This window comes from Pocillopora damicornis, chromosome 1 (genome assembly GCF_964200805.1).
Source record: "Pocillopora damicornis chromosome 1, jaPocDami1.2, whole genome shotgun sequence".
Classification (NCBI taxonomy): Eukaryota; Metazoa; Cnidaria; class Anthozoa; order Scleractinia; family Pocilloporidae; genus Pocillopora; species Pocillopora damicornis.
This window is the reverse complement of record NC_142670.1, coordinates 3,386,065-3,408,984: the sequence shown is the minus strand read 5'-3', so window position 1 is coordinate 3,408,984 and position 22,920 is coordinate 3,386,065. Positions and strand designations below refer to the sequence as shown.

At 37.7% G+C, this 22,920-nt stretch overlaps 1 protein-coding gene across 19 annotated transcripts; it reads left to right on the top strand.

Moving 5' to 3' along the window:
* The first annotated feature begins 4,411 nt into the window (after window positions 1–4,411).
* On the top strand, window positions 4,412–12,515 carry LOC149051358 (CD209 antigen-like protein A). Of its 19 annotated transcripts, none has more exons than XM_089185454.1 (11): window positions 4,412–4,511; window positions 4,586–4,717; window positions 5,897–5,993; window positions 6,170–6,203; window positions 6,699–6,789; window positions 7,336–7,456; window positions 8,127–8,318; window positions 8,919–9,200; window positions 10,224–10,405; window positions 11,583–11,618; window positions 11,945–12,515. In XM_089185454.1, exons 1-5 carry the CDS (start codon window positions 4,509–4,511, stop codon window positions 6,700–6,702), a joined length of 270 nt encoding a protein of 89 aa, XP_089041580.1. In that variant the 5' UTR covers window positions 4,412–4,508; the 3' UTR covers window positions 6,703–6,789; window positions 7,336–7,456; window positions 8,127–8,318; window positions 8,919–9,200; window positions 10,224–10,405; window positions 11,583–11,618; window positions 11,945–12,515. The 19 variants fall into 19 exon arrangements, with proteins under 19 accessions (XP_089041580.1, XP_089041574.1, XP_089041596.1 ...); XM_089185448.1 differs by having other exon boundaries at window positions 7,328–7,456; XM_089185470.1 differs by having other exon boundaries at window positions 5,892–5,993.
* Window positions 12,516–22,920: the final 10,405 nt, after the last annotated feature.

The following is a 22,920-nucleotide window of genomic DNA, read 5'->3' as shown; positions in this document are numbered from 1 at the left end:
AAACAATGAAACAAGTCGCTTGATATTTTGTTAGAATGGAAGAGGAAATCAATAACAAAGGAAGGAAAATTTCTTCATCGACTTGCATAAGGCATTTCTTGTCGTTTGAAGTAGTATTCGCTTATTAAACTTTTGCCCATTTCTTTGAATAGGTTTACTGAATGAGAGATAAACTTCGATATTTTCTGACTCTATAACTGCTAATATCGATTATTGGCAACCGTTTCTTAGGATGTCACGCGACGCACTTTAGCACGTTACGTGACAGATATGATGTTTTGTCACATCTTTCGTTTGGAGTAATGAGCGCACCTATGTCTTATTCGCTCGACCTCTTCCCATTTCCTTGGATAGAGTTATTAAATGAGATATTAACTTCGATATTTTTTTAGATTTTATGGCTGCCAGTCTCATTGGCAGCCGTTCCTTAGGATGTCACGCGACGCCCTTTTTTAGCATGGAAAGCGACATGATGTTTAGTCATACATTGTTGAAGAGGCAAGAAAAAAGAAATAACCTTTCACTTTGGGAGATGGTACTTTATTCTGTTTATAGAAAGCGTCCTCATCATGGGAGGTACCCTAGGTCGGTATGGTTCGTCGAGTGTAGAAAATATTGATGATTTTTTTTTCCACGATAGCAAACTTAACTAAAACAGCCTGTTAAAAAAACCGAAACTTTCTTAAAACTGAGGGCCGACCGATAAGAACTTTTTATGGCTAACGGTTAAAATTGTGGCCATTTTTCTGCCGTGGCTAATCCAGAATAACACCAAATAACTCATTGTAGGAAGGGAAGTTTTTTAAAGTTAATTTTTTCTACAACTAAGGGTTAAAACTGTTCAACTTTTACGCCTAACAGCTAGTTTTTTGACCGATATGCGGCTAACGGTTAACCCCATGGAGACCCTCGATTGGGTGACATGCAAGATGTGAAATAAAAACGGTTTTAGAAGGTGGCATTTGCAACTCGAATTAAGAGTGCTGGTTTTTGAGGAGTAAGGAAAACCGGGAAAAACAAGCCGTGGATAAATCCTGGAAATAAGGATCAACCAGGGAGAGACGGTCATGGGGAGAGCGTTGTCGCTATGCATTCCTGTTATGTTCAATCTGAGATGCTTAATGAAGCTAGCGCGAGATATTCACTGACGTCGAGGCGAGCAAGGATAAATTTCCTTCCCCCAATAAAAACCTTGTACTGGATCCGAAAAGTCAATAAGCCCTGATATTCTTACTTCACCCCAGATCTAAAAAACTGCGACAACGTAGATGTTTTAGAAGGAGTTCTCTACTGACCATGGCATACATTACAATCATTTACGAGGGAGCCATGCGAAGGGGTGAGGGGTGGGTCGAGGTTCCTTTTAATCCCCCTGGGATTGGAGTGTGAATAGCTACGTGTTTTCAAGGGAAGCATCACAGGTGGGGTTTTTTAAAAAATCTTAGAGCTACGATTTTAAAGGGTAAAGATAAGAATTTTCTGAAGAATTGCTGGACTTAATAGGCCTCATTCGTCTGCTTAGACTCTCTCTTCGTGCTCCATAGCCCTACTCCATCTACCCATCTTACAGCAGTTTTGAGAATATATCACACAGGTGAATAGTGCTTTTTGCATGGGCTGTTGGTTTGGTGTTTATCGCCTGCGCGTGTATTTACCCGGGAATCGGCTTTCCAACTCTAGCTTAAAAAGAAACATTTACACACGTAGCAGTTTTTAGTATATACCACATTGGTGAATAGAGCTTTTCACGTCGGCTGGTTGGCTAATTCGGAATGATTAGTCGAACCTGTATTAAGCGGTTGACTGTTAAATTCGCGAATTTTTTTTTCCTGTTAAGCACTGTCACTTTCACCGCTTTTCAGCGGTGGTCTCTATTAAGCGGTTGTGATTATCCTTGACTCAGTCCCATCGGCCTGTTCGGGTTGTCCGGAACGGTCACTTAGGGCGGAACCACTCGAATAAAACGACGAATTGTCTCTGAAGTAAAATTTATTCCATGTTTGCCTCCTAAAATAAATGTTAGTATTTAGAGTTAGAATGTCCTCAACGCATTGCAGATTATCTTTCTTCTTAGGACCATTGTATCTGACAAATATTATGCAAGAAAATTACGCAAATCATTTGCTGGGTAATCACCAAGAGGTCTAACTGCTAGAATTCTAGTCTATTGCTCTGTTTTTACGCTGCATCATCATTTTGTTGAAGTTATTCGATACATTTTTGAGCGATTTTTTAAAATAAACTTAACATTAAAATGATAAATTATGGTTAAAAAAGTTGTTTTCTTGTCTTTTGTTGTTAACCAGTATTAAATGGTGATAACAATCAGTTACGGGTTTAAAACGGTTGCTCGATTTTACCGTCTTCGTATGAAAGAATGAAATGGTTTGTTAAAAGACAAAAAGACGAGTTCCCTGATGTCATTACCCTCTGAAGTATGGGTCGGTATTTTTGCAAGTTCCCGCCGAGATTCCCACGGGACACTTGTTGGGATCTCTCTCGGAATGCCAATGAGGAGATTTCTACCGGGGTGCCACTGGGATCCTCGCCCTGATAAAAACTAGCGAACAAAACTGAATGAAATCCAGTTTCGCTGGCAGTCCCACCAATCCAATATTTCACTCCCACCTCACTTTCCACTGCCTCTAATCAGAGGTCTGCACGATGTTGGAGTTCGCTAACTGTAGCAAGCTGTTAGACAAGGGAGACTGAAATTGAAGCACACTCAGTTTTCATTGGTTGATTCGAAAATGGCAGATAGTTCAGAGAACAAAACTTTGCAGGAGTAATTACAATGCTGTCGATATCTTCATGAAAGCGCTTCAGTAGAAAATTAAAAAGTTAATACATGATAATACAGGCAAAGGCAGGAACAAGCTGTCTGGCACAGACATCCCAACTTTCAACCCACATTCCCCCCACTTTCAGTCATAAATTCAAGTGTGAAGTGAAAAAGACAACTGCACTTTATTTCCAGAAAATAAAAAAAATTAAAAATTAAAAGAATTCCTCGTACAATTTCAGAAGAAATAACTAAGCAAGGCCTACTCTTATTTAAGACACGGAATAGAACGAAAAGGAAGATCTGTAATTTTAGAAAGAGAGATTTTCAATTTGCAAAACAAGAATCCGTTAGAGGGTCTATTACAAACCTCAAAAAAAAATCATCTACCACAGCAAAACCGCAAAACAAACAAACAAACAAACAAACAAACAAAACAGCAACAATAAAAACAAAATTGCATTAAAAACCGAAAACCGCATGCAAAACCATCAAAACATATAAATGTTCACATCCCTGTTCTCGAAACCTTAATCGATCCGATACAGTGTTGACAGGTGAAGCACACAGAGGTTTCGCGGCTATTCGAGATCAGTGGAGGCGCATAATGACCGCTTGGATCGAAGAGAAACCGGAATGCAAGTAGGAAAATCCGAAAACCACATCAGAGATCAAATCCGAAGCCTATTAGATAAGTATTTTTGACGAAAGCCGAAAACCAAATGCCAAAGAACAGAAAATCCGTTAACCACAATGAACACGCAATCCGAACTGAACCGAAATTCTTTGGCAAAAAAACCGATCTTGAAAAAACATCGAAAATTGTAATGCCCCCCTTAAGGATGAAACAGTCAGTTCAGTCCACAAATCACACAAATGATGACACAACAACCATTATTATCGCTGAAACCTCCACGAAAACTTTTTTATTATTACTAGTTTTGAATCAGAAACATGCTGCAAAACAACTTTAATCACGCGATATTTTTTCAGGGAAGGTGTCATGTCACGCAATCGAATTATTCATCGACTACGAACATTAATGCTTGACACCTTGTAAATTGCACAGCTGCAGCCTCACGGAATTTTATGTTGAATTATAGATTTGTATGTTATGGCTAAATGGCACAGTCCTTCCTTTAAACACAGAAGAGGATTTGATATCTTTGCGAACGTAGTGAAGATTCAGCAAAGAATACTACAGAGATGTTCATATTTTTTTCTATAGAGTCATTTTATATTACATGAAATTGTTTTTAAATGACAGCTTTTACAATCTCAAATAACTTTCTGCAAATTTCATGTTGCGAGTTTGAATATCTTTCAATAAACAAACGATATACCAGCGCAGCGAAACAACCAAATCGGAGAACTAGCGTGCGCGAAGCTAGAGCGCATTCATTCATGAAAATATCGACATCCACAGCAGAGTACGTACCCCTGAGAAGTGTTCTTCGCGGATCTGTTTGCCATTTTCAAAGCAATCTAGCGGGGCAACTGCAAGCGGTTCAACCTCCCTCGTCTGACAGCTCCTTTCATTTGGTTCCGTGAATTTGAATTAGATTATAGTTATCTTATGACCTTTTGTTTTTTTCGGAAAATTAGCGGAAGAGAAATAGCAGCAGGAGTCTGGAAGCTAAGTTGGTGACCGCTGACTGAAGTACAGGACATTTTCAAAGATGGCGCGAAATGTCGCAGAGTGATGTGAACACGTCGCCATACTGAAATGGTTTGTTAGTCGTTTTAGTTCTCAGCGGCAGTGTTTAACCGGTGTTTCAGTTATAATTACATATTTTTGTACAGGATATTCGATCGTTCTTCAGCCCTACTGGAAAGACAGCGAAGCAAGGCGCTTCGAAAGTAGAAAATAAGCGCGGGAAAGATTCTACAGTGAAGTCTTTATCGAAACAAGATGTAGGAAAGAGTCGAACGAAGGTAAGTAATGGTTTATGTAGCATTTGAGAGAGAAAGATATTTGTGTTATCAGGGAATTCGACTTCAGAGGTGACGGAGTAAAGATCTGCCCATATCACAGCCCCTGTCTGACTGAATCGATCATCGTGTGTATCTACATATACACGGGAGCAATTCACATTCCCATCTTTCTTCTCCAGGGGAGGGGGGGGGGGGACACCTTATTTCGCCAAAATTGGTATTTATTGCCATACATGGTAAAATTTCCTTTGTCATGAATCTTTTATTTAGCACATGGTAAGTAATTTTACAACATGTTTTAACCAAGAGTTTCATTCCACTACATATATCTAACCCAAGGTATCTTTCTGGACTGGAATATGAGAAATGGTGTGGTTCTGTGTGTTAACTAACTTTGTAGGTATAATTTTCAGTAGTTTGTCGGAGTATGTCAGGGTAGCTGAGTGAAGCTGATAAGTTACAATGTTTTGCCTTTTTCTTTTTTATCCTAAACAGGGTTGTAAAATGAAGTTTTTGTATTCATCCTTTAACTCCTAAGATCTGTTTTCTAATTCTCTCCTCTAATTGCTTCACATTTCCTTGTACATTTGTTAGAGGAATTTGTACTTAGATCAAGATAAAAACTTTCATAACCATTTTGTTGGACATTATATACTAGATAGTCTAGGGAGAAGTTACATGTTGATTACATCGGGGAGTTTAAGGGTTAAACAGCATGATGTGATACACTGCCACCTAAATTTCACTCAAGTTAGAAATATCTTGGACATTAGCATTCCCTAAAAATGTGTTTAAACTGCAGCTTCCTAAGTCTGCAGCACAGTTGCAGTATGCAATACTAATGAGTATTTGATGATTTTGACAAGTACTACATGTAGTTAATCTTTCATTTAGTCAGACTGAAGGGAAAATAAAATTGTTGATTGACTTGAAAGGTGATTGATAAAGAAACCCTGAGACTTCACCTAACCCAGACTATTAATTTTTTTTCACAAGCCTGGTGTCTTCTCTTGATTTTCTGAGCTGGTAGAAAAAAGATGTCTTGTAAGAAAGTTGTGCTCCAAGGAACAACACCCCCCCCCCCTTAATCTTATCCAGTTGTTATTGTTAGGTCCAAAGAAGTGAATTTATCTCACATTTGTGCTTATAAAAATATGTAATTGTTAATTTGCAGGGCAGAGTTTATCAAGCAGTGAAGATGATGACATTGCCCAGAAGCAAAAACCAAAAGAAAATCAGAAGAGGAAGAAGAAAGTAAAAAACATTATTGACTCAGGTAATGTTTTGTGAAGAACATGAAGAGATTTTGAGGCTCTACACATACTGTTACACCTCTGTATTTGTCTGAATGGTTTTAATCTAAGTTCAGCAGTTGTACATACTGTAATTATATATACGACATCACAATTATATCCTGACCTCATTTCTGAATTAGTCTTGCATCTCTGTTAGATTCTGATGAAGATCCTCTTCCTCCAAAACTGAGGTATGCAAATTTTTTCTTGAGTTTGGTTCCTTTTTATACAGTTGTAGTTAAACTCTTTGACCCTAATTTCAAGTGTCAAGGAATTGATCACCAACTATGGAAGCTCTTGATTATTAAACAAATTCTCCTTGTCAGCACCTTAGAAAATGCTTAGAGAACAGTATGGAGAATATGGATATATATTTTTATGTGACTGAGTTCTACAAAAGAGTTTAGGGGACTCTCCATATTTATGAAGTGAGAGGGCTGGATAGGAAAATATTCAGTGTGAGGTGAGCTTGGGGTTAGATGAGGGTATTTTTTACTTTTAGTATCTTTTTTTTATTTTACATCAGGTGACCTTTAACCTTGCTTATGTACATGTATTAGCTTGCCAAAGAAAACAAAGCCATTCTCTTTATCCAGGCTTGAGCACACTTACCATTAGACCAGTCTGCCCTAAATAGGATCTGAATGTTACAGCACTTAAGTTATACTTTAATGTTGTTCCTACAGATGAAGAAGAAGTTGTGCCCAGGAAATTAAAAAAGTTTGCCTAACAGACAGACAATGTAGCTTCTAAAGAGGTCCAGCATGTTAAAGAGAGGTATCTTTCATCATCCTCTTTCATTATATTTGACATTTCAGTACCAAACCATGGTGTTCATTTAGAACATAAGATATTGCTGTGGAGAAGCATCTGGCTTCTTCTAAAATTATCCAGCTAAATTTTATTTTTTGTCTGTTTGTTTGTTTTTTCCTTTCTTCCATCAGGCATTGAGAATGTTACATGTAGATCTGTCATAGGACACTGCTCTTATGCTAATACATTTAACCTTTTGACTGTGAAGAGTGACCAGCATCTAATTTCTCTTTACAATATTCCCCCTGAATCAAACATTAATATGCATTTCTTTTTTGATGAAAGTAAGTTATTTAAATGGTCTTCTTTCACTGGAGCTTCTTTTTGGCGAAAGACGATTCATAAAAATTTACTGCGAATTGTGTTTGCTTTTCCAGTTTCTCCAAAATTTTAACTTTTGGATAGGCACATGTTATACACAGGTGTCAAGGTTAAGGGCACAAGAATAAAGGAAATGATCACCAACTAAGCTCTTGTTTGTTAAATAACTTCTCCCTGTCAGTACCTTAGGAAATGTACATGTATATCAGTCAAACCTAAAGGGAAAAAAACAACTTCTACACCTGATTTCTTTGGTCCTACTCCAGTTGAAAGGGAATCCAGGAAAACATTTGCTAATGAAAGAAAACAGGTGAATAACTAACTACACTTTTTTCACCCACTATTTTTTTTGTATAGAAAAATTCAGGCATCCTGCATATTTTAAACAGTACTTCAGGCATCATGCATTTAACAAGGAAAACTTTAAACCTCACCATACCTTGCCTTTCTATAAAATTCATGCATCACATGTTAATTTTGGGCTTCATCATGCATTCCTTGTAAACCCTCTGCCAATCTGTTATACAGTAGTTATATCAGAATGGACTATGGTTCACAGCTACCATGCCACAAAATTAATGGGTATAATGACCAATGTTTGAGTCATGCATTATTTAGGAGATGTTGGAGAATAGTTTGGCAAAAACAACACCATGGGGTTCCTGAAAGGGATAAGTTCTTTTGCTCTTAAGATATCTAAATCAACTCTCTTCACTGTCTGTCACACAAGTGTTATGAAAATATCTTTGAGAATATGTTGTTCAATCAATAAATATCCTCTTGTCTGTGGATTTTCTTTCCTCTGATCTTACATTGCTGTTTGACTGTGAATTGGTATTGTTATGAGAAATTAGAAAATTGATCACTTTTGAGAGTGCAAATTTTAAGCTTGATCCAGAGCTCAACCCACTTAATGATCATCCCTTAATTCCTTGTAGAGCAAGTCAATAATTTTTTATCCTTTTTCATTTCCCACAAAGATCTGACAAGTCTTAAGAAAATGAAGACTCCAGAGTGAATAGAAAAGAAGAGTAAAAAAATGGGAGAGAAAAAGAAGGAAGAGAAAATGGGAATGTCAACCATCACACAACGAGCAACCATCAAAGAAAAGAAAGGAAGACTTCTCAGAATCAAAGTCTGAGGTTACAAAGCCTTCCCCTGAGAAGAAAAAGGTTTGTAAGCCTTTTGATTACCATCCTTAATTGTTGCAAAATTAATCATTACTATTAATGCATAAACCTGCTACCCTGATACTAGAATGGATTGGATCTGATATGATTGCATGTGTATGGTAAGTGTTATCAAGCATTTGAATAAGGTACTTGTAGATGAAACAGTAACATTTTATGACTAAATTTGGCTCTGTATAGGATCCAAAAGCTTACTCAAACTTGTGAACTGGTGGTACATGTGCATGTTGTATATACATTAACCTGTCCTACTATGACAGTAGATGGTTTTTACTCAGATGCACATTACTAACAATACTTGCAACAAAACATTACTTACAATACTAACACTACTCAAAATACTACCATTACTGTATCTAGAATTTATACAAAAACAGTAACAATAGTGACAGAACTTTCAGTTACATTCTTGGTGACTTTAACTTTGACATTCTGGGAAGATGTTGCCTCTTTGTCTCCACTATTTAAAGCAGCAGTGTCTTTCACCATCAACATTCCTATTTGGGACAACTCCCAGTTGTTAGAATGTTTGATATACATGCAACTTTTATTCACTTCAAATTTTATCCATGGACATTTCAGTAAGTACCAAAGACAACTCCTGCTAGCAAACTGGCTACCAAAGCTGCCAAAGTTCCAGAAACTTCAGTTAGAGACTCAAAACCAAGTCCAAAGAAAACTGTTACTCCAAAAAAGGATAAAAAAGATGTCTGTGAGGAAACTCCAATCAAAGGAACACCAAAGGTGTCAAAATCAGAGAAAGTGGTTGAAGTTCCACCCTCATTGGAAAAGAAAAAATCAGGCTACCATAGTTTTATGGCAAGAGATGGTCCTAGGACACTTGGTTCAAAGGAAATCCTTCAGGTAGGTTTCAAAGTCCAAGATCTGATTGTTAATTCTCCCCTCTTGTGTGAGATGTTTTCCTGTAAATTGATAATGAGAATTTCTTATTACATCATTATTAAAAGGTTTATTTTCAAGCTTCATTTCTACCAATTCCCTCACATTCAAGAACCAATCATTGAAGCACCTAGCATGACCATATTGGGAAGTGTTAATCAAACAATTATAACAACTACATGTACCTGATAAATTTTAGTGTTGGCAGCACCTGTTTGCTGATAATGTATGGATATTCTAGGGAGAATTTACATGTTAATTAATTCTCATAGTTAAATTATTGTTTCTCAAAGCTCTTTGTGGTTTGGTTTCCATCCTTTCAAATAAATTTTTACTGAAAGATGCAAGACAAAGGGAAATGAAGATTATTAGAATTAAGGCTGGTTTGGAAAATCTGCAGATACAGTTTACAGAAAAAAAAATTGCAAAATGTATGCTTTGATTGAGCCTTTTACTCTCAAAATCTCTATAGTAATTCTCCTTACTGTCTGCTGTACAATTCTTGTGACATTGGTTGAGAGAATTTGGTCATAGATCAACTAATAATCCCAAGATTGATATTTGTATTTATTCTCATTACTTGTCTGCATGATATTGTATCTATATTGTAAGGAGAAATTCTGTCTTGGTCACTCCTGGGAGTTAAAGGTTTTAAAAAATTATATTTTATCCTTTTACTCTCAGTTGTTTTACAAATGTTGGATCAATATCAGTGTCTAAGAAACTGCACACCTACCCCTCCCTCAATCCAACATTAACTGTTATCAGTTGACTGTTGTTGGGTTAGGGGAGGGGTAGGTGAACAGATGTTTAGATACTGACATTGATCCTAAAATTTAATGTTTATGGTGTATCCTCAGAGGTTTTTTTACTTTTTGCCATTTATAACTTTTCGGTTTGGACAGTATTAACAGGTTTTCAAGGGAAGAATTAATTATTTGTCTGCACCTTCTAATTATGCTTGCACTTGATAATTTAATTTTTTAGAGAGCGGAAAACTATTTGGATGGACTGACAGTTGTTATTAAGGGAATCTTGGAAAGTATTGAGAGAGTCAGGAGGCTGCTGATTTGATTCAAAGATGTGGTGGAAAAGTTACCCAATCAGTGAGCAAGAAAACAAGTTATGTCATCATGGGACAGGATCCTGGGGAGAGAAAACTTTCTAAGGTACATTGTAATGCACAGCTCAAAACAGGAAAAGAAAAAAAAAAGTACCATTAACACCAACATATAAGCTGCACCTTTTTCCCTACATTTTTATAACAAATCAGAGGTACAGCTTACTGTGAAGTCACTAGGGAAACTTGCCACAAATTTGCATAAATTAACACAATTCACTGATGATAGCTGAATCTCGGGAGAAACTGCAAGGAGTGTATGCGGGTTCGTAAAACGCGCCTGTTTAATTTTTCGTAAAACGCGACTGGTAAATGTTCGTAAATGTTCGTAGGTTAGACATGAAAAGTTTAACATTCGACCCGTTGTTTGCAAAAAAGTTACGCCTCATGTTCCTCATTCCAGGGTTAGCCTAAAGGTTCACTGAAAGACTTCGGATGAGGCGTTACTCAGATATTGCGGTACCCAAACCGTTACAGCTTTCAAATTATTATTCAATTATTAACACTCAGCCTAGATGACTGCTGACTGCTGGCCAAGTTCGACGTCATGCACAATTAAAACATGTTAATCTTTTAAATTATTCTTCTTTATCCCCGAGAGCAAACTTTACACTTATCTCATTCCTCTTCTTGTACAAAAAAAAAAATATGTGTTCCTGAGGTAAAACAGGTTCCGGAGGTTCCGGAGGCTCCGCAGTCCGCTGATCTATAGTTAAGTAACACCCAAGAATATGCAAAAAACCTCACAAAGTTTTGGACACCACCTTTTAAGGATTCAAATTGAGGTTTTATTTGAGCAGAAAGATTTGATACCCGATTGATTCGCTTAAAGAAACATCGTCCGTTTCGAATTGTTGCGTCTCAGTCGGTTTACGATTACATCGAGCTAAAACGAAACTTCTTTTCTAGAGAGCGAAATGTTACATCCTTATCACTGATTTAGAGTTTGGTTGCAATGCGAAGGTCTACCGTATCCTAAGAAATGTTTTCCACATGTAACGGGTTTTGTTCAGCTGGTTAGTAAATTGCGGAGATGGTGCATTTTTAAACTTCTCCGTCATCTCCCTTGAGAAAGGTAATCAAAGTCGGGGGTAGATGTTAAACTGCTTGCAGGAAATAAAATGCATTAGTACCAGTCTAACTCGAAACCTAATGAACTTTTTCATTCTTTTAAATGTTATTCTGGACATAATAATCAATTTATTTGCTCATTTTCTCTTCTACAGTCATCCTTCATTTGATGATGGAATTGCCAGGAGCAGGTGAGGCAGTTTAAAAAAAAGATAATATCTGACTGATTTATCATAATAATTGGTTATAGACTTTTGTTGGAATTACATCGGATTGTGATTCAAAACGAAAGTTAGAGAGCGAAACAAAAAAGTCAAAGAATAACAGTGCTATTACCCTGATCTCCCCAATTTCCACTTTTAAAACCTAGCCTAATTTTAATTTTTCTTTCAGGGAGGCAGAGGTTTCTGATACCCATAGTTTTTAATTAAAATTAATAGCGGTATAAAAATTATCACTATTGCTATCAACAGTATAAATTTTTTGAAATCTATTTATTCATTTTTTTTTTCCATAGAGTGCCAAGCAACCTGTTTCAAAACTCCTCTTACATATTCTCGAAAAGCGGAAGGAATTCGCGTGACAACTGGCACGTCTGTACATCCCAGGGAGGTTACGTAGTCTCCATCGAAACTGAAGAAGACTGGCAGTTTATCAATGATGAGATTCAAAAGCGTGGTACTTCGAATAATAGTGCGTGGCACATTGGTTTATGGAAGAGAGACGGGGTTTGGATTTGGGTTAGTGCACAACAACTGAATATTTCGAAATGGCGAGATTCTGAGCCAGATGGTAACAACACTTGCGCGGAAATATCCAAGAACGGAGGCCTCTTTAATAGTATCTCTTGCTGTGATAAAAATGCCTACATTTGCGAGATGCTTGGAGCGAAGATCACATTCCAACCGTAAAGTAAATTATGTGCTGAAACATTAGTCTTGAAAAAAGCAAAAATATTGTTTACAGAATATGCTCAGCTCACCTGAGCGATGAGTGAACTTTTCAGCGCGCATTCGTAGTTGAACATAATGCCCATGAAAATTTGAAGAACGTATGTTAAAAATAAAATTATAACAATCACTCTAAAATTGTACTTTTTTTGCATCGCTTGCAGCTGGAAGAACAGCTATCGAATTTGTGCATTTCACAACTTTTTTGGGATAATCTAGCCGATGGAATTTTCCCTCGTCACAAGTTGCAGGGCGTGTTCACTGAGGTCTATGAATACATGCATGTTGTTTTGTACCTAACACATCGAAATGCCTTTTTTGTGCCCGCATGTGTTTTTCTTGTAAGAGTTGGTGATAAATATGTTAATCACCGGCCGGGAGGTTCATATTGGGTAAGACTGTGCCCAAGGTTTTGAGTACCGGTACTTAAGACAAAGTGCACAATTTTTTTACTACGGACTGACCGAGGTTTGCAAGTAAAACTTTTTTTTTTTTTTTTTTAATTAAACCTTGACAAAATGTTTGCAAAAGAACCCTAACGATTTAGGGCTGTAATTATGGCAAGATCCTCTATGAGCTGAACAATTTTAGAGCGAGTAAATGGTACCGGGCTGATGCAAATTAAAGAGAGGTTTCACCGAAATATTTTTATTTGTGATTAAAAAAGGTCAAAGGTTTCTAAACAAACTATGAAACGTCTTTTTCACAAGTATCTGTCACAATCTAACACCTGTCAATTAGAGAGCGCGTAAGATGAAAAAGCGCTTGCATGCTAAAAAAGGAAAAAACCAAGCACAACAACAACAATAACAACAACAACAGTACTGGTTTATTAAAGAAACTTGGGTTCAGTGACTGCCACGACAATTTTGTCTTCAAAGACAGTCAATGATCTTACTTAAGTTTTACTTGTGCCATCGACTATTGATGAACGAATATACCTCTGCTCAGTCACTAAATGGAGATTGATTGTAAGTAAATTTGAATCTATGTTTTGAAGTTGTGGGAGTTTGCTCATTTGTTTGGTGCGATCGCGCATGTAAATCTGGTCTTTCATGAAAAGGGGAATTTTAATGCAGTTTTTTCTCATTCAAAACCTTCGTTTTCTGTAAAATTTTCGCCACAGGTGTGCAAATTGAGCGGACTTGTAAAGACTTACGGGAAGCGTATTTAAAGTATAAAACTGAAGATATCGCTCACTGTTTTTCAATGAACAAATTGTTTGAGAGAATTCAGATATAAACTGAATGAAAATTCCATTAATTAATTTAATTGTAAACAAATACCTCACGTTCTAACTTCCTGAGTTACTTCTAATGAAGGTCTAGGTTAATTAGGAACTGTTTTTAGGCCGCGTGTCAGCCCATTTAATGACGTGTTTGCTACCAAAAATCATTTCACCATTCTTTTTGCCGGCAGCCACAGTGACTTGAGAGAGAGAAGGAGAGGATTAATGAGATATTAATCAGCTTGATTTGCTTTAAAATGATTTGCTTTAAAATGATTTGCTTAAAAATACTGCCCAGCTGGCAAAACGAAATGCATTTATGAAAAATGGCAACGAAGCTAGGGATGTAGCCGGCGACTCGCGCAAGGGATGCCGTGCCGCTGGGCAGAGATTGGAAAATCCGGAACGCATTAAGAACCTCTAAGATTGCAGAACTCGTTACCGTGCCTTCTGAGAAAAGCAAATAATAAATTAAATTCTTTCTGGAAACGTTTTCGGGAAAAGGCGTGTCAGAAGTGCAAGCGATAACCTTGAGCGGTATTGCGGGTAGCTTTCACGTCATGGTTAGACGACCTTGGGATTTCAGGGAAATCTAAGAAAATGTCACGTTAAGGACCGGGCATCACGGGTTTGCACCTATTTTTAAGACGAGACTGACTTTGAATTATAAACTGCATGAAAAACAGAAAAAAGTACAAGTTAACCCTTACTAATTTATCCTTATTTCAATGTTGATTACCACCACCCAGGTAATATTTTGAGATTGTCGCGTGCACTTTAAATTTTTGTCTTCATTTTTCCGACAACCTTTCCCATAACAATTGTATACGGTTAACTGGGTATCTCCAGTTGCATATTAATGAGGACTTACATTCACATTTAATTTTACGTTTTTTTAAGTCTGTTCAGATTGGGGAGGAAGAATAGGAGGCGGGGTGAGGGATGTGTCAGCTCAACGAGGAACTAATAAATTTTAATAATTCTAATGCTCTTTTAGATAACAACGTGTGATGATGTGAAGTGCGTTATCTTTTGTGAAGAGCCAGGGACTCATGTCTGTTGAGATACATGCCAATTATCATTTTATAAAACGAATACAAAAGACTTGCAGAGTTATTTTTTTCTTTGCAGAGCGGAATCAATTCTGTGTTTATTCCATTTTATTTAAATATCCGATTGTTTGAACTGTAAAGTTGTAGGTGCTAATTTCAATGCAATGGAAAATGTGCAGTGGGCATAATAAACTAATTATAGTATGGCCGACATTTCGGTCGACCTAACATACCTGAGCTCTCGTATGTCACCGGAGGGCGTAGATACATTTTCTTGTTGAAAAAATGGTCAAAACCGATTTAGAATTTTATTGATGTCCCGCTTTGCACAAAGCGTTGAAAATTAACTATCGGTAGCATTTAGTTCCGTATGAAATTTTTTAAGTGGTGTTGGATAACGCGGTTCCAATACGTGATAAAATGCAGGTTATTTACAGGGAAATGACACTTGATGGAGTGAAGTGTAATGAGGCAAAATGAAATTTGATTGGTGGAATACAATTCAAGCGCCTGTAAAAATTGCCAAATGTTCATGGAGAGCAATGATTGAGTACATTCTTAATGGACTTTGAACGTTGATGAAAATGTATTAACGTTTGGCCGAACTAAACTGTAAATGGCAGTGAAAGAGAATGTAAATATTTTCCTATCGGTATGTGAGCATGTGAGCCGCTATGGCGTTAATTGCGTTTTTCGTTGTAGGTCGTATATATGGTTTGACATTTGTAATGTATTCATCTTAACTAAAAGTTCATACGGCAACCAGGTGGACAATCAGACATAGTTTGATGCTACTCTGGTTTGCAGATTTAATGAATGTAACCGAAGAAGTTACAATTCATAGGTGAATTGGATCGACGGCTCACACCTACTATCAACAAGTTTTTGATACAGCGATGGGTTCGCCCGTCTCTGCTGTCATTGCTAACATGGTAATGGAAGACGTGGAATAAAAGGCCTTAGTCACTTCACCGGTTAAATCCTTTTTCTGGAAACGATATGTCGTTGATGTTATTTCTGCGGTATCTGGAAATGAAGCGGAGCGCCTCTTGTCGCATTTGAATTCAGTAGAGCCGTCGATCCAATTCACCCTTGAGCGTGAAAAGGATAGACATTTGCCCTTTCTTGATTTAAGTGTGTCCAGAGGGGTTCAGGGTAATTTAGAGACAAGTGTCTGCCGTAAACCTACCCACACCGAGAAATACCTCGCCTTCGATTCTCACCACCCTATTTGCCATAAAAAGTCTGTAGCCAAAACTTTACTTAGGAGGGCTGACTGTCTACCATCTTCACTCGATTCGAAGGCTGAGGAGAGGAAATATGTTTCCAATGTCCTAAAGGCAAATGGCTATAGAAAAACTTTTCTCCGTAACTGCCAAAAACCAGTTACAAATAGTAACGCTCTTGATGAAAGGGAACCAGCGTCTGGTTTTGCTGTTATTCCTTACATACAGGGTGTTACGGAACCCATCAAGAGAATTTTGAATAGCCGCAACGTTAAAGTTGCTCAAAAACCTTTTCAGACTTTGGGGCATATTTTCGCCAAACCTAAGGATCCTGTCACGAAAGAACAACGAACCGACGCCATTTATTCTATTCCTTGCAATGACTGTGACAACGAATACATCGGACAGACCAAACGTCAGTTTGGTACACGGTTAAAAGAGCACCAAAAAGCGGTTTTCCTTTGCAAAAAGGAAAATTCAGCTTTATCGGAGCATACATGCCTAACTAACCATACAATTGGGGAGGATAATTCTAAAATTAACACCACTAATCGGCGTTACCACCAGCGCCTTTGTTTGGAGGCTTGGCATATTAACTCTGCCCACGCTCCTTTAAATCGTGACGATGGCGGTTTGCTTCCTGACGCCTCTTTACACCTCGTCAGAAAAAAAGGCCGCTAATTAGTGATCATATAAAAGGACCTCTTGTTGTAGCGTTTAGATCACCCCTGATGAAGGCACTAGACAGGAGTGTCGAAACGTTGGGTCTATGAATTGTAACTTCTTCGGTTGCATTCATTAAATCTGCAAACCAGATTAGCATCAAACCATGTCTCACCTTACCTTTTCCAGCCTTATTTTTCATTTTTTCTTGCATGTAATTTAGCCTGGTTAACCTCCAACCCCTAGAAGTCGGTGCGCCTCCATTTGGATGGGTAATATGTACCCATTTTTTTCACTTAGTCCTTTGGGTTTTCGTATCACGCAGCGGCACACAAAATTATTTTAAGCCTGAGACGGACGGCACTCGAGCTCTTAGTTTGAGCTGCGCTTCCACTCTTGTGTATGAGTCGTGAATTAAGATGCAGGTAGTTGGTTGTTTGGTCTGTGCGTTGTAAGAAAAGGAGCGGGAAAAACACGCTTAAACTTTTAAATGATACAAATTAAATGCAAACCTTTCATATCCCTCATACTCTCATGCTCAATGTAATCGAGACTTTGCCGGTGCTTAATGTAATCGACGATTGAATGGTGTAAGGTGCAAGCAAATGCACATAGAAATTAACACCGGCGAGTATCACCATCAAGCCAATAGCTACTGTTTGTAAACCACTTCTCCAACTACTGTATCAATTACCAAAAGCCATTGCTTCTTAGTCTTTTCCTCTCGCAGTAGTGTCAACAAAAGGGATGTTCGCAATATTTGTAGTGTATTCCAATAGTGTCCGTTAGCATTACACACTGCAGGTTAGGCACTTCGTATCAGTGGCGACGTATGGTTTTATAGCACATTTAGTAAAACCTGTGTTGAAAGGAAACCAAAATTTATAATAAAATATCCGTTTCATCCAAGTTTTGTAAATCGAGTAATGATAAAAAGCTTGAAATTACGAACCTTTACGCCATGTGTGTCCCCTGTCATTCGCTACCCAATATTTTGATAAATATACAGACAGGTTGCTAGAGGAAAGCTCTAAAACGGTAAAAGAGCTCAATTAACTTATCGTTCCAAACAAAGATTTACATTCTCATTCATCTTAAAGGGCATGTAAACCCAAAAAACGTTCATTTTCTTTTCACATAGATGTTTAGTAAATATATCAAGTACACCAAAGGTACCATTCGTTTATTCTCAAAAGTCCATTTTCACTTTGTAAAAGCTCTTCCAAATTCGAGACATTCGCCATCTTGAATTGTGCCATCTTTCCTGTGACGTCACGGGTGGACCCTACAAAGTCTTGTTTTATAATCGCGTGAGGCACGAAGGAGTCTTTTCTACAGCCGTTGTTTGCCGGTCTCGTCATGATTTTTTTACTTACAGTTTGCTTCAATATATTCAATTTTTTCGTAATGGTAAAGCGTTGTGTCGTCCAGTTTTGTACTGATTTAGACAAAACTGGGCATACAATGCAAATATTTCCAAATGACGCGAATTTGAAGTGACAATTTGTGAAATTTGTACAAGTGAAAATAGCCGATTTCGTCGGCTCGACGAAATTGGCTATTTTCACTTGGACAAATTTCACAAATTGTTTGTAGCAGTCATTTTTCTTCCTGGTGCTGAACCGAAGATTCAGGCCTTACTAGAAGCAAATTATTCGGAAGTATAAAAACGACCCATACAGTCGGTAGACGACAAGGATTCGGAAGTGGCCGACCAAACTGAGAAAGAAGTTGAGCTCTTCAAAAGTTAGAGGTCAACGGAGACAGTACAAAATCGATTTACATGAAAATGTTTCGTTAATTAAACAACGATAGCTTTATTGGTTCTCTAAAAACATCTTTTTTCTCATCTAATGAAAGATTATGGGGAAGCCAGTTGTTCGGGAGCCAGCGCTGAGCCCATAAAAGACACTGACTCCTCTGATCCTTTACCTGAATTCGAAACACGTATCAGAGAAAGAGAATTCGTTGATGTCAGTGTGTAATAACCTGATCTGGAATTTTATTGGTTCGATGCAAAGAATTCTATACAGGATCCCATAATCAACCCTTATGTTCTATAAGAAAATCCATGCCAGCCCCACTTGGTGCTTCCTTTAAGAAACACTGCAGAGAAACAGCAGAAGAATTTGTGTCACGATTTTCACAGCGGTGAAAATACATTCAAAGGTCAGTAGGACAATATTCATCATTTTGAGTACAACTTAAAAGATCCTGATTTCAGCTTGCAAAACTATCTTTTCAGTATTTCAAATCGAAGCAAACACAAACAGGGTTTGATAATTATAAAGGCCTCACAAGGAAATGCATATGGTACAACTTGTTTATCGATGGAAATGCTTCGGAGATGAAGGAAAGCAATACATAGATATCTCATAAAGAACGGGCATAACCTCCAGTGCTGTAAGACATAAATAACTAAGGTCTGCATTAACATATACCTTTGTTTCTCTCAAAGGTTTGGCGGTTTTAATCCAGTGTAAGGCGATCCAAAATTCGCTGGAAAAATGTTTCGGATATTGTTTAACGCACAAGATGGCACAGCGACCCTGAAGTGTTTGCCGAGATATTCCCAACACCAATGAACAAGCTATCTGTAGGCAATTTAGCTAAATTTCCTGCCAGGAAAGAAGCGAAAAACAACTAGCTCCTGTATTATTAAGTCAATGGCAAAAACAACCCAAGCAAATCGATCTCAAAATGTAACAAAACAGATGAAACAGAAAACATTTAGCTTACTCGTTTCCGGTGTGATTATCTGTGCCTTGCTGCTGCCTGTATGCGCAATTGGCCGTCTCCAGCACCCAGAAATCAAGGCAAATTGACTGAAAACCTGGATGCTCAGTGATACAACTTATCTGGGTTTCAGGCCCTTGCTACTCTACTTTTTGCCACAATTGCCCGATTTCTGTACAACAAACACTTTCATGAGTTGTCGACATTGGTTGACAAGTTCCACACTCGCACCTTTGATAATTTTATATAAAACACTCTCAGAAGCTCAAGTTTAAAAAATTTCTGTTGCATTCTTTTAGATTGTACCCTCGCTTTATTGGATTTTCATGTCAAATACAAATAAATCACACAGTAAATTAAATACCAGTCTGAGTTTCCGAGACGGTCGCATCGCTGTCGACATGTTCTGTACTGTCTTCGTGCGGATCGCTTCGGTGAACCCTACGCAGCTCATATTGTTAAGAACGTGGCCCAGACTCTCCTTAAGATTCTGGATTATCCCCATCGCTGTCATGTACTAAGCTTAAGGCATTCGAGTCGCTATCTTCTGATAAAATATCTTCCAAACTACCGCTACTTACACGAACTCCCACACCAGTTCTACTGGGGAATATGTGTTGCGCAATATTTTAGTTCCACCGCTTACATCACGACTTCTTGCTATTGTTTTTACCGGAAATGGAATTTCAGTTGAAAATGCCGATTTTCTCCTAAAATAAGTCGAATTGGACAAAACGAATTTCAAATTCGTTTTCTACGCCACTTTTTACATAGTATAAGAAAAACATGTATTTTTGGGTTTACATGCCCTTTAAGCGTGGCCATCGCCCTTGCCCTCGCCCTCGCCCTCGCAGTTGCCGTCGCCGTCGCCATTGTCACTGCCATCGTCATCACCATCGCTAATGTCATTGCCATCGCCATCGTTATTACCATCGGTGACGCAAATTTTAATTACAGTTCCGATAACAATATCTAATAGTGAGTATTAATAACAAAACCAGTAAGATTGTATGTCGTAACACTTGTGAGGTATGATACTATGATACTATTGATACTATATACTGCATCCTATATACTCAGGTGTAGCACCTAACTGTCATGACATAGCTCGCAGCGCGTGCAGGGTGGCCCATAGTTCTGAAAGTTAGAAGTTACCCATCTACCCGAGAAAATTTCGTTTGTGTGCAACCATATGACCCTCCTTACAAGGTGCTACTTTAAGCATGCACGGGCAATTGTATTGCGGGCTCACATCTAGTTATAACGTAAGAAAAAGGAAATAAAGGAGGTAATGCACATGCGCGGTTGCTTGCGTAACTTGGAGACCCCATTTCAGTGCGTTAAGAAGCTCAGATACAATGTGACGAAGACGCATTTACCAGAGTTCGTGCAGTGTACCGCGGGCACCCTGTTAGTGATTACACGAGGGCTTGACGTGGGCATCACGTGGGCTAGCAGAGTTGAAGCAGCGTAAACAAATGAATTTGGCGTTTTGAGCGGGAAGTCATACTGATTACTTTGTGGTTGAAAGCTTCATTGATTTTCGCTAATTACACCGCAAGAGGAACGCCAAAGACGACATAAGAAGACTGATGTTAAACGGCGAATATCTAACAAAGAGCGACGTGAGAAGGAAAGACAAAGAGCTCCAGAGAAAAAAAAATACTGAAAAGAGGTCAACAACAGAGAAAAAGCGAATTACAAAGGAGCCGAGAAAGGAGAGACAGGAAGTAAGTTTATTTTTATCTGAGTTTTTCCTACGCTAAATCCCAGATTCTATACTTTTATACCAGCTTCAGTTTATAATTCATCTGTTTTACCACAATGAGTATCCAAACAATACCCTAGATATTTAAAAATTATTACATAATTTCTTTCATAATTGTACACATTTTATTTGCCACTTACACTTCTTGGGAGCGACTTTTTTTCAAGACCGCGTAAGGACTGGCACATTTACCAAATAATGACAACCCTCATATTTCAGTCAGAGGTTCTGTATAGTGAACTTACAAACGTAGTGAGGTTTTCCTCCCAGATTTGTTTCTTTATTCTTGAAAATTTGCGAAAACTGAAACGAGCGTCGGTAGCCGTAAATTGGCGGAAATCAGTGTCCCGAGTAGAGGCAAATGAACTTTGCTCATCAAAAACGCAAAAAAACGCAAGCTCGTATCAATTTGGTAAATTTGTATTGAAAGGATTGAGGAATGGTTTACATTTAAAACGGGACTATTTCATTTAATTTAGAGCTAGCTGATCATCAATATTTCAAAACATAAATATCATATTTACAGCTACGAATATCCGTGAAAAACATAAAGGTTTTCAAGTTTTCGACTGTAAAATTAGGGAAATTACAGAGTTTAACTTTATCATTTGGGAGAAAAAAAGGTCGCAGAATACAGAAGGGAAACTTCAATTGTGTTAGCTAATTTCCTCCATTGCCTTTCATATTTTTGACCAAATAAACTTCAATCAGTTGTTCAGGGTTTGCCTGCAATGTGTAAAATTGCCAGAGTGGACTTCTTCAGTTAGAAAGATATTGCTCTGAAATTTTATTGACTTATAGATAATTAAAATATATGACTGCAAGAAAAAGCGCACAATAAAAAAAATCACAGAACTATATATGAAGATCATAAAATTTTGAAACATTTGTGTTATTGGTGATTGGCTTGTGAAATTTTTGAGGTTTTTCCTATTCATCTTCAGGTTGATTGGATTTTGGATTTTACATTGAAGCTGAAATAGATTTATTAATTGCTTATGTTTCATCATTGCTCGTTTGCATGGAAAGATAATCGTGGTTTAGGTTAAGAGATGTTTTTGAGGCAACAGCCATGATGAATTATCTTCTAAAAGGGAAAGTTTCGATAACCTTCTTCATTTCTCTTCAATACAACATCATTGAGTATTTCTGGAGCACAATTAAAGGAAGCAGGTTGTAAAAGAGTACTCGATTTTTATTCAGTTCAGTATTTGGTTATGAGAGTAACATTTTGTGTTTTCACATGCAACAGCAGGATGGTCCAGCGGAAGATGGCCGTGAAAACGAGTGAAATCTACAGTAACATAGGTGACTTTTGGGGAAACTCGAGCACTTAATTGGTAAATACCTCTTGGCTTGTAGTTCTGATGATAACAGATTGCTGACACAAAAAATTCAAATATTAGTCCTGTATGATTCGTCGCGTTTACATACATTTCATAGCGCCGCTGACAATATACCTAGGGCGCAGTTTCCCACGCCACGTGCGTAGTTTAAGCGTTACTTACAGGATTTTTTGCCTTTTTTTTACCGAGTTAGTTTTAGCAAAGGATCTTAGGCTGTGCAAGAAGCAATAATTTCGAATCGTTGCTGGATAGACCCTCATTTATTATTCGTTTTTATTATCCTGTACAAGAATACAAGGAATCAGACGCATAGAAGTTGTTGTGTCTTATTTATTCTGCCAAGCGTAGCTGGCCCCTACAAGTCCCTATACAAGAATGTACCTTCATATGACCTGTACAGAGAGAAAAAAAAAAAGATTTCCTATTAACATGAATGTACGAGAGAAGCTCCAGAGTTACTGACCCTCTTTTGGTTAGAATGCATAAGGTTTGGGGATTGTTATGTATATTTTTCGGCTATCAAA